Raw genomic sequence first — 16098 nt, 5'->3', positions numbered from 1 at the left:
ACATCCAAACCATAGTGGTGCCAGAAGGAGAAGAGGAAGAACAAGAAATTGAAAACTTATGTGAGAAAATAATGAAGGAAAACTCCCCAAATTTGGAGAAGGAAATAGACATGCAAGTCCAGGAAGCACAGAGTCCCAGAGAAGCTAGACCCAAAAAGGACCACACCAAGGCACATAATAATTAAAATGTGAAAGGATAAAGAGAGAATCTTAAAAGCAGCAAGAGAAAAGCAGAGTTCCCTACAGAGGGGTGCCTATAAGATTTTCAGCTGATTTCTCAAAAGAAACTGTAGGCAAGAAGGGACTGGCAAGAAGTATTCAAGGTGATGAAAAGAAAGGACTTAAACCAAGATTACTCTATCTAGCAAAGCTATCACTTATAATGAAAGGGGCAGAGAGTGCTTCCCAGACAAGGTAAAGCTTAAGGAACTCATCATCACCAAACTATAATTATATGAAACGTCAAAGGGAATTACTGAAGAAAAAGAATATCAAAACCATGAACGTTAAAAATGACAACAAACTCACAACTATCAACAACTGAATATAAAAAATACAAACAAAATCCAACTAAACAAACCAGAATAGGAACCGAATCGTAGGTATGGGGATCATTTGGGGGGTTATCAGCTGGGAGGGGGAAGGAGGAGAAATGGGGAAATGGTGCAGGGATTGGGAAGCATAATTGGTTGGTACAAAATAGATAGGGGTAAGTTATGAATAATATAGGAATGGGGGAAGCCAAAGAACTTATATGCACAACCCATGGACATGAACTAAGGGGGATGGGATTGCCGGAGGGAAGGGGGGTACTGGGTAGACAGGAGCAAAAGGGAAAAGTTGCAATACTGTAACAACATAATAAAATATACTTTTTTAAAAATCTCATTTTTTTGCCACTTATAAAAAGTTGTTTAACAGTTGTGGCCGTGAAGTTGCGCTCTACCTAGTTATGAGCTTGACAACGACAGTTCTCAAATATTCAACTCCTTATAGGATGACAGGGATAGAAACGCAGAAAGGGACTGTGCACTAGCGTCAGTCTCTTCACAGCCATCGGAGCGAGAGAGAAAAGGAAACCTTGTGAAGGATTAAACAATCAAACCTGAGAAATTGACCGTGAACCCTAACTAGACCCAGACACCTGCCTCCACACTGGGTGTGCACCAGGAGTTCGCGGCCCACACCATCGCTCCGCCCCGCCCCGCCCCTTCTCGCGCGCAGACGTCTCTTTCCGGCCAGCTTCAGTTTTCTCCGAGCAGCGGCGCTTCTTCTTCCAGGGGCAGTCATCGTTCTCCCGTACAGGTAACTAAAGAAATGAGAGGAACTTCCCACCGAGACGAGCGGACGTCTTGTTGGATCAGAGTGAACTCCTGAGGCGTTTTGGCTGCGCCTAAGAAACAGTCTGGCAGGCGCCAGGCTTTTCTGAAGTAGAAACGTTTAGAGATGAACGTAGCAAAATGTATGCTCCTATGAACTAATGTTAATGCAAGACAAAGTACGACGGTCTTGCTCTTTTCCAAAATGGCTGTGCGGCTTCTCTGAGGGTCTTGCTTCCGCTAGTCCGTGGGGAAGCGCTTTTTGATTGGCCCGTGGGCGGTGCGTGGTGTGACGTGCCCATTGACCAATCGACTGAGAGCTGAGCTGTACTTTGTCGTGGGAGCCGGAACCGCAGGGATCTTGCAGTTGTCGGGGCACATTGCTGAGGCCAGGTGAGTGCGGAACGCAGTGCTGATTGGAGGTTCGAGGCGCGGGAATGAGTGTGTAGGCGGCGAGTGGTTTGCTCTCGGGATGAGTCTTTTCCGGCGAGCAGAAGAACCGCGGCACTCGGTAACCCAGGTATCTTCTAAGAAGTACGCTTTCTCCGCCAGGCCTTGTTGCCGCCCGGCTTCTGACTCAGTCTCTCAGAACGGTGGGATGCGGAAGGACCCAACCCCCCTTTTTCAATTGTGGAAGTCGAGTTTCAGGAGAAATGATTTCTGCTTCGTGACAGAGCTGAAACTAGGACCCTTGTCTTCAGGCTCCCCTCCCCTTTATTTAATCTTTCATTAAACTTGGCTTCTTTTTACAAAAAATTATGCCTTGGTAGGATAAGAGTAGTTCCGATTTTTTTTGTGTGTGTGGGTCTTTCCAGTCCTTTCGTTTATTCATTCATTCATCTATTAATTTCTTCAGTTACCCTTCCCCTTCGAGACTTTGGCTTAAGCCATAGAACCATCTTGCTAGAAAAATGCACATTCGCTAATGCATAAAATTTCGCGTAAGTTTCAAAGGAGTATTTGAACCTCTGAAGTACCTTGTGAGTTATGTGCCCAGAGTTTAGAATCCATGCTGTAAAAGAAGGCGTGAGGGGAAGGGACAGTGGGAAACAGAGCACGTTTTAATAGGTAGATACTTGAGGATATTGGATGGAGCCAGCACCTTTTAATAATGAACTGTTTTGAGAGGGCAAGCAGTTATTTAATGAAGCCTGCTGAAGTAGGTGCTGAGAACTGTGGTAATAGAACTTCTTCCCGTTGCCATCCAGGAAGTTGCGGAAGTGCCTCCTGTGTATACAGTGCTTCAGTTTTCTGCTCTTGTCAGAAATAACAAATACATTCCTTAGAGTTTCAGGTGGAGCAGACATTTGTAATCTTTGTGGGCTGCGTTCTGTGCTTTAGAGTAATTCATTCATTTGCTTTTCTAGACAAAATATTATTATGGTGGTTCACATCATTTACATTATGGCACTTATAATAACATGGAGACAGTTACTGTTCAGCACTGCATGAAATGAACACTAGAGGTCAATAATATCATAGATTCTGTAATTTGCTTTTTTCTGCCATTTTTCTTGAGGTGCTTGTTCCCTTCAACCCTAGTAGCTGAGGTGTGTGTTGGCCTAGATTTTAGGATGTAAACAGGATTTATAAGACATTCAATGGAGTTGGTATTATCGGGGTTTGAAAAGGTTAGTGTGAATCACTATTTTATTACCAGAATCTTATGGCATGGGCATAAGCAGCCATGGTGATGAGAGAAGTATTGGTGAGGAACTCACTTAGCATAATAGCAAACTCCCCTTTGTAATTTTGGTGATCCCAAGTAGAAATTCACTCAGAACTGGTGGCTGTCCCATTATGAATTGGATTTGCACATCAGTATCCAGTTCTTTTCTCCATAGGTAACGAAGTGAGGAGGGAAAAGGGCATAAAAACAAGATCACTTGGAATGTAAAATTTAGTGTTTACTTAAGTAGAGTAAGGAGCAAAGGAGATCAGAGAGGAAGGTAGCTTGATGCTGAAACAGGGTTTATGAGTAACTTGGGCAAGGAGCTGAAATTAGTTTGGCTGAGATGATAAGAGGAGGTTTAAATTCTGCTTAGATCAAATGATTGTAAGCCTCCTGTCTGTTTTATTTGTTTTTTAAGTTCTAGAGGAGAGTTGAGAAAGGAACAGTGGTCAGTGGTATCTATGAAGTTAATCAGCTTTTAGGGGTCATTGGGAAGGGAGATGTTGTTATGCTACAGTGACAGGTTCTTCCAGACTGAGTGTTAGGGGACCATTTTTTAATCTTTGAAGTTGAAAATCTCACATACAATTAAAACTTTATCTTCAGTTTCTTTTAGACTATGGCAACATATCTGGAGTTCATTCAACAGAATGAAGAACGAGATGGTGTGCGTTTTAGTTGGAACGTGTGGCCTTCCAGCCGTCTCGAGGCAACAAGAATGGTTGTTCCTCTGGCTTGTCTCTTGACACCTTTGAAAGAACGTCTAGACCTGCCCCCTGTACAGTATGAACCTGTGCTCTGCAGTAGGCCAACTTGCAAAGCCATTCTCAATCCACTTTGGTATGAATTCTTTTAAAAACTAGTAAATGATGAATTCAATACATTATAAAATTACTGTGATTCTAATATAAGTGACTGAATTTGGGGAGTCATCAAATTTGTGATTAGTAGAAGGTGAGATTCTTAGTTGATAAATGCTTTTAGAAATCTCCCTAGCCTAGCCATGGCTGGTGTGGCTCAGTGAATTGGGCGCCATCCTATAAACTGAAAGATTGCTGGTTCGATTCCCAGTCAGGGTACATGCCTGGGTTGCAGGCCAGGACCCCAGCTGGGAGCATGAGAGAGGCAACCAATCGCACATGAATGTTTCTCTCCCTCTCTTTTTCTCTCCCTCCCTTTCTCTCTAAAAAGTAAGTAAATAAAATCTTAAAAAAAAAAAAACAAAAAAAACCTCCGTGGCCTAATACTTAAGATAAAATTAGAATTTATGGGAATGAGGTGGAGGTAGAGGGAAAGGTTTTGCAATTCACTTCTTTTTGGCCTATTTTCAGTTTGTATTGGGTCAACTGTAGATTTTATCAGTGCCTTTTAAAGCATTTTTCCAAAAAAATCCAAAAACTTTAGATAGTTTTCTCATATGTACCTCGTATAATGATGCTGTACTAGAAGAAATTTTAACTCTTAATGATTTTATTAAGTGTAATTTTTTTTGCCCCTGAGATAGTAATCTATGATATTTCTCTTAAACGTAGACACTATTTGAAAGAATTTTTAAATAGGTGAACAGTGTCATAAATACTCTTTAAAAGATAAAATTTTTATATAAGGGAACATTTACTTCATTTCCTTGCTTTTACTTAATGTGCCCACATATTAGATATTGCTGCCGTCTTTTAAAATGATAGTGACTGATTATTAATTTTTTAAATGGAGACAGGGAAAAAAAGCAACTAAAGTACCTTGAATCAATTTTTGGAAGTATATAAACTCAGAGCATGACTGCTTAACTTTTCTTCAAGTGCGCTAAGTGTGGTTGAAGTCTGGGAAGTTTTCCCTTGTGTGAAATTTAGACGTTTCACATATCTGAATGATAAAGATGTTAGAAAAATTACAAAGACTATGTTAAGATAGTAGGGCAAAAAGAAATAACCTATAATTAATTTAAAACAAAAATTAAATATCTAGAAAACTGGAAAAGAGGAAAAGGATTTACTAATTCCTCATTACTGTTGTTTGAAGGAAACTTTTGTACTTAATAGCCAGGACTCTTAACTGCAGTGAACGTTTTATATACCTTTATCCATACACCCACACAGAAACACATGTCTGTGTGATTTACTAAACTTGAAGCTTACATTTGAGTGTTTCTACCTTAAAAGTGAAAATGTAACCTAGTTGTAACATTTTTTTTTCAGTCAGGTTGATTATCGGGCAAAACTTTGGGCCTGTAATTTCTGTTTCCAAAGAAATCAGGTATGTGAATGATTTTCAGAAATATTTTCTATGTTTTAGTTATAGTACGCTGAAAAAACTTGAGGTTGAATTTGTGCCTTGGAAGGCAGCAATTTCTGCTGAATGCAAGATGTTAGCTCTAGGCCCTGGTTGTGTAGCTCAGCTGGTTAGAGCATCATCCTGCTATACCAAGATTGTGGGTTTGATCCCTGGCCCGGGTGCATAAGAGGATCAACCAGTGAATGCGTAAATAAGTGGAACAACAAATTGATATTTATCTCTCTCCTTTCTCCTCTCTCCCTTCTCTCCCTCTTCCTCTCTCCCTCCCTCCCTCTCTTCTTTTCTTCCCTTTCCTCTCTCTCTAAACTCAATAAATAATTTTTAAGAAGATGATAGGTCTAGTTAAGCATGATATTGAATGTTGAACATTTGTGCTTTTTCTGTTGAACAGTGACTCAGTTTTATTATTTGGATTCTTCTCATATGCTGTAGAGGGGACATAGAATTCCCTTATAAGTTCTGGGTAGGCAGTGAATGAGTTACCATAAGAAAACAAATACTATGTTGTTTATATTTTATTTGACTTCAGTTTATTCTAATTGGATAGTATACGTTACTGAATTTTCATTTTCTGATCTTTCTAACTTTTAGGATTGAAGTATCAGTGTTGAGCGTCTTTTCGCTTAAAAAATTTTAAACTATTAAACTAGAAGGAGCTCACAAATGACAAGGGTGACTTCTTTTTAAAATGAATGTGCCTATGATGAAAATGTTCTAAAACTGGTTTGTGGTGATCCATTGCACAACTGTGTACATTTATTAAGTCATTGAATTGTACATTTACAGTAGGTAGATTTTGTGGTCTATAAGCTGTACCTCAATAAAGCTGTGAAAAAATTTGTGCCAAACATAATGTACAGTGCACATGCATTTATTTATTCATATGCTTGATCATAATTACAATTAATCGTCTCATTCTCCGATACAGCAACAGTAAGTCCAGTGATGAAAATAATTATGTACAGTTGATGACTAACTATAGGCTTGGAAACTATAAGCAGATACCATTCACAATTTATCTTCACGAGAGATTCATAAGTATAATACAAATCTTAAAAACATTTCTACCTCTACATTCAGATTTGATCTGTATTTAATATAATTCATTGTGAAAATTCTAGGGTGTCAAAAGACCGTGTCAACGGAGTAAAAATGAGACCCACAGAATGGGTGAAAATACTTGCAAGTCATGTATCTAATAAGGGATTAATATCCAGAACATATAAAGAACTCCTAATACTCAACAACAACAAAAATCAACCTAATTAAAAAATGGGTAAAGAACTTGAATATTCTCCAAAGAAGATAAACAGATGGCCATTGAGCACATGAAGAGATGCTCAGCATCATAATTATTAGTGATGTTTACCAAATGATCCAGCAAGGTCTTGAAGAGATACTTGTACGCCATGTTCATTGCAGCATTATTCACAATAGCTAAAACATAAAAGCAACCCAAATATCCATCAACAGGTGAATAGATAAATAAAATGTGGTATAATACATACAACAGAATATTCAGCCCTAAAATGGAAATTCTGACGTGCTACAACTTGGATCAACCTTAAGGACATTATGCTAAATGAAGTAAGCTAGTTACAAAAAGACAAATACTCTATGATTCCACCTTGATGAAGCACTTGGAGTAGTCAAATTTATAAAGGTGGAAGGTAGAACTGGTTGCCAGGGGTTGGGAGGAGGGGATAATGGGAGTTACTGTTGAATAGATTTCAAGTCTTGAGTTTTTCAAGATGAAAAGAGTTCTGGAGATGGAAGGTGCAGGCAACTGTACAACATTATGGAAAGTATTTATGATCACTAAACTGTACACTGAGAAGATTAAGATGATATTTGTACATATTTTACAATAATAAAAAATTGGGGGGAAAAATTCAACCTTTAAGCTATAAGGTAAAATGTTTGCAGGGAGTTTTAAAAACAAAGGAAAATGCCTGTGGCACATTAAGCACAAAAAGCGGTCGCAAAATTGTATGTATAGGACAACCTCAGCTGTGCGTTAATAGGAAAAATCTGAAAGGAAAAATGCTGAGATGTTGACAGTGACTGCCTCAAGGTGATAGGATTGTGAGGGTTTTTTCTCTCTGTTATGTTTTCCTGTACTTTTTCTACAGTGAATATGTATTACTTTATTGGTAGCTGAAATAATAAATCCAAATACATGCTTTATTCTACATAGACTTGATGAAACAAGCAAAATCTCTGCCCTTAATTTGCAGCACAACACCTAAGAAATGGTTTTTAATAGTGCATTTTTTAAACATGTAGAGTTACAATGTAATCTAAAGCTGCATTTTAAAAAGTTATAACATGAGCCCTGACTAGTGTGACTTGGTTGGGTGCCATTCCACAAAGTGAAATTCTTGGTCAGGGCACATGCCTGGGTTGCAGGTTTGGTCACTGATCAGGAGATGTTTCTCTTTCTCCCTCCCTTCCCTTCTCTCTAAAAATAAATTAATTAAATCTTAAAAAAAAACAAGTTAGAACATGATGTAAATAGAAGGCATGATTATAGATTTTAACTTATGATTTTTATATTTTAGTAACATTTTGTCTTTTTAGAATTAATATATTATAATTATTTTATAAATGGAAAATAAAAGATAAAACACACAAAATTTTCAGCCCTAATGAAACATGGCATCATTTTCTTTGTAGTTTCCTCCAGCCTATACAGGTATATCTGAGGTAAATCAGCCTGCTGAACTGATGCCCCAGTTTTCTACAATTGAGTACGTGATACAGGTAACTTGTTTGCCGCACATTTAATAAACATTGTTAATATTGGGACTCTCTAGAAATGCTTTGTCTTCTGTGTTTCTTTACATGTCTGGGGGAGTTAAAGCTGTGAGGGCAGCAGGATCCTGAACATTAGGTTATGGTGCGTGTGCACTTTCTGTCAGACCATGGGAGAAGGCTGTAAAAAAAGATAACATTGAATAAATTCAAATCCTGTCCTTCACAGCCTTCTCTATTTCACTTGATGGTACTCCATCTTCTACTTGCTCAGCTTAAAAACCTTAGATTCATCAGATCCCCCACCCCTGCCTACCCCTACCCCCACCCCTTCATCCCATATCTAATCATTAGGAAATACCATTGGCTTTATATTAAAATTTATGAAGAATCTATGCACTTTTTTCTCCCCACTGCTCCTATCCTGGGGCAGTTACCAGCTCTGTCTTGAATTACAGAGGCAATCTCTTAATTTTTCTTCCTAGTTTTACCCTTGCCCACTTATACTCTTAACTCGGCAGTCAGAGGAACTCTAAAAACATATTGTGTTACTTCTGTGTTTAGAAACCAACAACACTGAAAATGCCTCCTTTTTCATCAGGAGCCACAAGACAGTTTTTAAAGCCAGCTTTGTGTTACCACTCTGACCTCAGTTTTTGTTAGTGTCCTTCTTTAGCCAAATGGGCCACCTTGACTTGCCTCAGAGGTGCCAGGAACAAGCATGCCAACAACAGTCCTGCCTGTGGTCTTTGCATTTGCTTTTCCTCAGGTGGACTCTTTCTGCTCTCCGTATTCCTCCCTCTCTCTCCTCCAGGTTTTTACTCAAATATTACTTTTTTTTAATGAGGCTGCCCTGGCCTACCATTCAATACTGGAACCTGCCCCCTACCTTCACTCCTGGCATTTGCAATCCCCCTTACCTTCTCCATTCTAGAAAGTTAGCTCCTAGGGACTGGCAGGAATCTTTGTTCTTTTGGTTCACTGATGTACCCCAGGACCTGAAACAATGTCTGGCACTTAGTAAGCTTTCAAAAACATGGAATAAATTGTTAGATTCGAATCATTTTTTTTCTTTCAGTTTTATTTTAATAGAACATGTCATTTAATGATGTTTGTTTAGATGTTTTTAGGACCTGACAGTAAATATAGATGAAGACTTGTTATCTATATATCTGATGTGACTTAAAAAGAATTGGATATGTCTATTTGTATATTGATTATTATGTTGCTTTTCTCTGCATAAAGCGAGGTCCACTGTCCCCTCTAATATTCCTCTATGTGGTCGACACATGCTTAGAAGAAGATGATCTTCAAGCACTCAAAGAATCTCTACAAATGTCCCTGAGTCTCCTTCCTCCAGATGCTCTGGTGGGTTTGATTACGTTTGGGAGGATGGTGCAGGTTCATGAACTCAGCTGTGAAGGAATCTCCAAAAGTTATGTATTCCGAGGGACAAAGGATTTAACTGCAAAGCAAATACAGGTATTTGTATACAAGCAGGAGCAAGGGTATTTCTTAAAACTTAATTCCTTAAACAAGGAATAAACTAACAGTAACAAGAGGGGAGGCGGGAGGGAGAGAAGGGGGTGAGAAGGAGAAGGGTGTAGTCAAAGAACATGTATAAATGACCCACGGACATGGACAACTGAGTGGGGACTGACTGTGGGAGAAGGGGAAGGCAGGGTGCAGGGAAGCAAGAAAGGGAAGAAAGTGGGGGGAGAAAAAAAAAAACTTAATTCTTTACTTTCACTGTTGTGGGAAATGAGTCTTTTTGGCTTTTTTTTAGGATATGCTGGGCCTGACCAAACCTGCCATGCCCATGCAACAAGCAAGGCCTCCTCAACCAAAGGACCACCCTTTTGTTTCGAGCAGGTGAGGTACCAACACTGACTGTTACACATACAGTAGTTAGCATGCAGGGCAATCCACTTGTGCCAGAGGAAAAATGTTGTAATTTTTAGTTTCTTATTTTTAGAGAAAAACATAAATTATTAAGCTTAACCAATATTTAATGTTTAATAATGTATTTAACACATCAGCATATGTGTATCGTATATAACTGAATTATATATGCATTCACATACATGTATGGCAGGTTTACTCAGAATGTTTTTTTCTGTTAGCATTATATAATCCCAGAGGTTTTGAGACCATTATGTTTAATAATACGCCTCCTTTTAAATACATGGCTGTTGTTCTTTTTGATTCTTAAGTAAAAGTGGGAAAATTGGAAAGGCTTCTGTTGGGTGTCCTCAAACCTGAACCCAGGCATTTACTTCACTCAGCCCCGTGAGTATCTGGGGTTGCGTTGGGCTGGGTTGACATTCATCAAACATGATAAAATGCATTGCCTGATGTGCTGGGGGACAGCGTTGTATGCTGTTGAGAAACCAGTGTTTCTCTCTGTTACTCCCAAGACTCAAGAGAAACAAACTGAATCTTTGGAATGATGAATAATAAAGTATTCTTCCTTCTGAGGATGAATCAGAATGAACAGGCCTTGCTAAATTTTGCCCAGATTGTCCACATAATGAATCTTATGATTTGTTCCTAAATTGATTTTTTTCCATGCTACATATATAAATTGCTATATATTATGCTTTAAAATGTATTTTTGAATAAAATTGCTTTGAGTTGTTTTGCATTTGTAGTTAGAGGTAACTTTGAAGAAAAAAAATTGCCTGTTTTTCTATTCCGAGTAATTGTTTTGAAGAGCAATAACTATTACTTAGGACTGAAGACCAGAGTACCTTTTTAAGCCAGGATTGATGTGTCTGTTCAAAATCACGCAGGTTTCTGCAGCCTGTTCACAAGATTGACATGAACCTGACTGACCTTCTTGGAGAGCTGCAGAGGGACCCATGGCCTGTAACTCAGGGGAAGAGACCTCTGCGATCCACTGGTGTTGCTTTGTCCATTGCTGTTGGCTTGTTGGAGGTAACTTAGCATTTTTGGGGACCCCTCAAATTACACAAGCTTGCTCTCAGAAGTTGTGTTTATTTGCCTTGTATGAACGTAAGTTGCAACCTAAGTCAACTGACTTCATTTATCAGAAAATGCTTTAGTCATTATTACCCACCTTGAATGAATCTTCAATGTTTTTTTGTGTTTTTTTAATATGCTTTATTGATTATGCTGTTACAGTTGTCCCACTTTCTTTTCCCTTTGTTTCCCTCCACCCAGTAACCCCCCGTCCAATTGCCCCCCCTCCACTTAATTCATGCACATTGGTTGTGCATATAGTTATTCTCAACATCTCCCTGTCTACTCCACTCCCTCCTACTATGCTTCTCAATTCCTGCACCATCTCCTTCCCTTTCCCCTCTTCCCCCTCGCCACTGACCTCCCCCAAATATGTTGCCCATACCTATAATTCTTTTCCCCTCTCGTTGTCTACTTAGTTTGCCTTTGTTTCGATTCCCTAGCTTCTGTTGTTGGTTGTTGTAATACAGTTTTCATTGTAATGATCATAGTTTTGATCCTCCTTCTCCTAAACAAGTACCTTTAACATTTCATATAACAGTGGTTTGGATCTGATGAACTCCTTCAGTTTTACTTTGTCCTGGAAGCCCTTTCTCTGCCCTTCTATTCTGAATGACAGCTTCTCTGGATAGAGTAATTGTGGTTGTAGGTTTTTGATTTTCATTCCTTTGAATATTTCTTGCCTGTCCCTTCTGGCCTGCAGAGATTTTTTTTTTTTTAAATTAATTAATTAATTAGTTTGTTTGTTTATTTATTTATTTTTAGAGAGAGGGGAAAGGAGAAAGAGAGGGAGAGAAACATCACTGTGTGGTTGCCTCTCACTCACGCCCCCAACTGGGGACTTGACGTGCAACCTAGTCATGTGCCCTGACTGGGAATTGAACCAGCGACTCTTGGCTCGCAGGCCAACACTCAATCCACTGATCCACAGCAGCCAGGAGCTGATAGTCTTATTGGGACCCCTTTGTACGTAATTCTCTTTTTCTCTCTTGCTGCTTTTAAGATTCTCTCTTTATCCTTAATTTTTGACATTTTGATTATAATGTGTCTTGGTGTGATTCTCCCTGGGTCCAGTTTTTTTGGAACTCTTCGTGCTTCCTGGACCTGTAAGTCTATTTCCTCCCCCAAGTTAGGAAAGTTCCGCTTCATTATTTTTTCACGTAATTTTTCAATTTCTAGTTCTTCACCTTCTGGCAATGCTATGATCTGGGTGTTGTCTCACTTATAGCCAGCCGTCCCATAGGTTTCTGAGCCTCTCCTCATTTTCCTTACTTTTTGTTTCATCTTTCTGCACTGGTTGACTGTTTGTTCCTTCCCTGTGTTCCAATTTGTTGATTTGATCCCTGGTTTTCTTTCCCTCACCACTAGTTTCGTATGTGTTTTTGTTCATTTCAGCAGCGCTAGCCTTCATTCCTTCCCCATTTTGTTTAAGCTATGCTGTTAGGTATGTAAGCATTTTTATAACCAAAGCTCTGAACTGTACCTCAGAAAGATTTCCTATCTGCTGCTTCATTAGATTAGATATTTTCTGTCTGGTCAGCTGTGTCACCAGGATCTCTATCATGATCTGTGTCATCCTGACAGTTTTGTGTTTACCTTTGCTTCCTGGGTGGGGCTATCACACCTCCTAGCTATAGGGGGCAGAGCCCTGTGCAGTTGTCACAACCAGGCCACCCTTCTCACCGTGCTGTGGCGTTTTCTGTGGCGGTGGTGGGTCCAAGATGGATTCCTGCTGTTCACTCTGCTGAGAGACTGGGAGCCTCTTCCTCCATTCCCACCCCCTCCAGGCCTCATAGTCCAAGGCAATGGGGGTCTCCCTTCCCGGGCGTTGGAATCGCAAGCTGACAGGTCTGGTCTGCAGCTGTGGATGTTCCCCAGGCCCTTCTCGCCTCCCCTTAAATATGGGTGTCTGTGCTTACCGCCGTCCCACCACGGCGGCTTTCCCCCTCCTACCCATCTGGATGAACACTACTTCTTCATAACTTCATATGTTGGACTTCCATTTATTTTCTGGAACTTCTGGTTATTTATGGTTTTGCGGTACTTATATTCCTTCTTACTTGTGGAGGGAGACGGAGCGTGTCAGTCTAGGTCTCCATCTTGGCTGGAAGTCTCCTGTGTGTGTTTGCCTCTGCGTCTTAGGTAGAGCTGTGGCTCCTGTTATGTTGTAAGGGGCGGAGCCCTGGGGATTTGTCAGTATAGGGTGTTCTGGTTCATCACATTTTGGCGCTGTATGTGGGGGAGGGGTCAGAGAGGGAGCAATGCTGCTTGCCCAGCTCTCACCTCTTTTCCAGCACTTCTCCAACTTCCGTATGGGTCTGATACCTCTCTAGCTCTTTCCCTGGCTGTTGCTCCCAGAGTGGATGGGTCTGTGGAAGTTCTAGGACTGTGGCGGCCCTTTCAACAAGTGGACGCTGCTGAGAGACCGGCAGTTTCTGCCTCCGCCCAGCCCACACTGGTTTGCACAGTCAAAAGCAATGAGACTTGATTTTCCGTGGTGCTGGGACCGTGAGCTGCACAGTCTGATGAGAAGCTGGGAATGCTCCCCAGGTGTTGCTCCTGACTTTGTAAAACCTATAACTGTGCTTTCTGCCGGCCTGCTGCTGCCACCACTGCTGCCAAGACCACCACACTGCGTCCTCTCTCCCCGGCTCTGCCCTTCCTACCTGTCTGGATGAGTATTTCTTTTTTAAATCTTTGTTGGACTTCCATGCAGTTTGATTTTTCTGGAACTTCTGGTTTTTTCTAGTTTTGAGGTAGCTGTATTCCTTCTTAGTTGTGGAGGGAGATTCAGTGTCTCTTTCTACACCTCCATCTTGGCCGGAAGTGAGTCCTCGATGTTTTAACACAGAGCAATTAGGGCAATGGGAAATGCTGTGCAAAACCTTCAGGTTGGACGCAATAAGGCTGCTTCTCTGCATTGTCATCTGTGTTATTCTGCAATATCAATATTCAGTACAGCTGGTGAGAGCTCATCTTTGTAGTACTTTTTAAGGGAAACAGAAAGATACTTGGGGTGGGGTTGTCTGCTTCTCAAATGCTGCCATTTACTGTTTTAGGGCACTTTTCCACACACGGGAGCCAGGATTATGTTGTTTACTGGGGGTCCCCCCACCCAAGGGCCTGGCATGGTGGTTGGAGATGAATTAAAGGTTCCTATTCGTTCCCGGCATGATATTGAGAAAGATAATGCACGTTTCATGAAGAAAGCAACCAAGGTAGGTGCTCCTGCATACAGGCTGCAGTTGAGTTGTGCTAACCCAGTGCTGGGTTTAGGCTGCTCTGGAGTGACAGCTACATGCTTTGTGGTCGGCAAGTTGCTCTTGCTGAGATGACCTCACAAATCTTGGCTGTTGTTAAATGACTGCCCTAACTCTGAGAACTTAGAGTGGATGACCTTAAAACTGCCAAAAGTGTTTTGAGATTGAAAACTCTTATTTTAAGTATTTGGCTATTTAAAAAAACTTATCTCCATATTCCTATATTTGATTGCATCCCTTTGGTATAATGTTACTGTTTTATAAAGATGGCTTATTTCTCTTCACAGCACTATGAAATGCTTGCTAATCGAACTGCTACAAATGGTCACTGCATTGATATTTATGCTTGTGCCCTTGATCAAACTGGACTTTTGGAAATGAAATGCTGTGCAAATCTTACTGGGTATGTTGACAGCAAACACCTGGGAAACCTGAGAGTGTTTATTATAAGGGAAGAGAAATGTGTGATGCTATGATCGAAAAGGGCAAAGCTGAATTAAGTTAGTGTTCCGAGGGCTCCGGGCTGTGGGTTCAGTGGGAGGGAAGGTGTGTGGGCCTCTTGGAGGAAGAAACAGTGGTGAATAGGAGGTGTCAAGGGTTCGCTACTAACAAATCATCAGACTAACTTCATTTCTTTCTCAGAGTAGTTACAGATACCAGAGCAGGAAAGAATGCAGCCATTTAGCAAGGCACTTCCTTGTGAGAATGAGGGAAAATTGGGTCTGAATGCCGGAGCAAATAGGAGACTCTTCACCTAAGCTTTCCTATGACTAACACGGTGCACACGTCAGGGTACTCTGACTTAGAGCCTAAGCCCATATCACGTGCACAGATCGCAGTGGAGAGCCACGATTCTCAAAGTGTAAGTTGTCCGGCCAGCAACCGTCAGGGCTCCTGGAAGCTGATTAGAAATGTATATCCTCAGGTGTCACCTCAGACCTGAATCAGGAACTGTGGAGGTACAACCCGGAAGTCAGTTTTAACTTGCTCTGCAGGGAATTCTGGTGCACATGACACTGAGAGAACCACTGATGTACAGCACTGGTTTGAAGCTAGCTACTCATCAGAATCATCTGGGGAACTTAAAAAACTATATTAGCTTTGGTTCTTATTCCCAGATATTCTGACTTACTTAGCATGGGACGTGGCCTGGGCATCAGCATTTTTAAAGTTCCCCCCTGTGATTCTACTGAGGAGCAGAACTTGAGAATCACTGGTGTGGACCCTTAGTACTCATAGTGTGGCTGAGCACAGGCAGCATCAACCCACTTGAGAGCTTATTGGAAATGCAGCATTTTGAGCCTTACCATAGACCTACTGACTCAAAACTTGTTTTTGAATAAGATCCCACATGATTTGTATTCACAGAACAGTTTGAGAAGCACTGGTATAGAGGTGTTTTGGGCCTGTGATTTAGCATCTCTAATAAGCTCCCGGGTGATGCTGCTGGTCCTTGCTGAGTAAAGAGGGGAGGGAAGAAGCTAGAACCCAAGTTACCTGAAGCAGTCTTGGAGAGCAGCAGATATGTTACGTGACACTAACTGCATCAGAGAGCCACATTCAATAAAGTGAACTATCAGTGCCCTCCAAGAGTTCTTGACTTGGAGCATCAACACAAAAGTTTTAGTGTATTTGTGAACATTTCTAAGTTTCTACACCAGTGTTTATGTGTACTGTATGTATCCTCTGTGGAGAGGAGCCATCACTTCCATCAGATTTTCAGTGAGGTCTTTGACTCCTGAATGACTTAGTATTCAGGTCACATCATCTTTTGCGTAAAAATAGTTTCAAGGAAATGTGTTAGCAGTGATATTAAAAA

The 16098-nt window shown here is 40.7% G+C and overlaps 1 protein-coding gene across 2 annotated transcripts in view; it reads left to right on the top strand.

Moving 5' to 3' along the window:
- The first annotated feature begins 1210 nt into the window (after positions 1–1210).
- Positions 1211–16098, top strand: part of SEC23B (SEC23 homolog B, COPII component) — a 51186-nt gene continuing 36298 nt past the window's right edge. The window contains exons 1-9 of one of the 2 annotated variants that reach the window (XM_090286000.1): positions 1211–1305; positions 3598–3831; positions 5187–5244; positions 7960–8046; positions 9283–9519; positions 9824–9909; positions 10830–10974; positions 14079–14237; positions 14567–14682. In XM_090286000.1, the coding sequence (XP_090142126.1) occupies positions 3611–3831; positions 5187–5244; positions 7960–8046; positions 9283–9519; positions 9824–9909; positions 10830–10974; positions 14079–14237; positions 14567–14682 (1109 nt within the window). In that variant the 5' untranslated portion in view covers positions 1211–1305; positions 3598–3610. Of the gene's footprint in view, positions 1713–3597; positions 3832–5186; positions 5245–7959; positions 8047–9282; positions 9520–9823; positions 9910–10829; positions 10975–14078; positions 14238–14566; positions 14683–16098 lie in introns of both variants that reach the window. The other variant, XM_090285999.1, reaches the window with a different exon arrangement.

Source organism: Furipterus horrens, unplaced genomic scaffold, assembly GCF_987537825.1.
Source record: "Furipterus horrens unplaced genomic scaffold, mFurHor1.1.pri manual_scaffold_8, whole genome shotgun sequence".
Taxonomy (NCBI): Eukaryota; Metazoa; Chordata; class Mammalia; order Chiroptera; family Furipteridae; genus Furipterus; species Furipterus horrens.
This window is presented reverse-complemented; position numbering and strand designations above follow the sequence as displayed.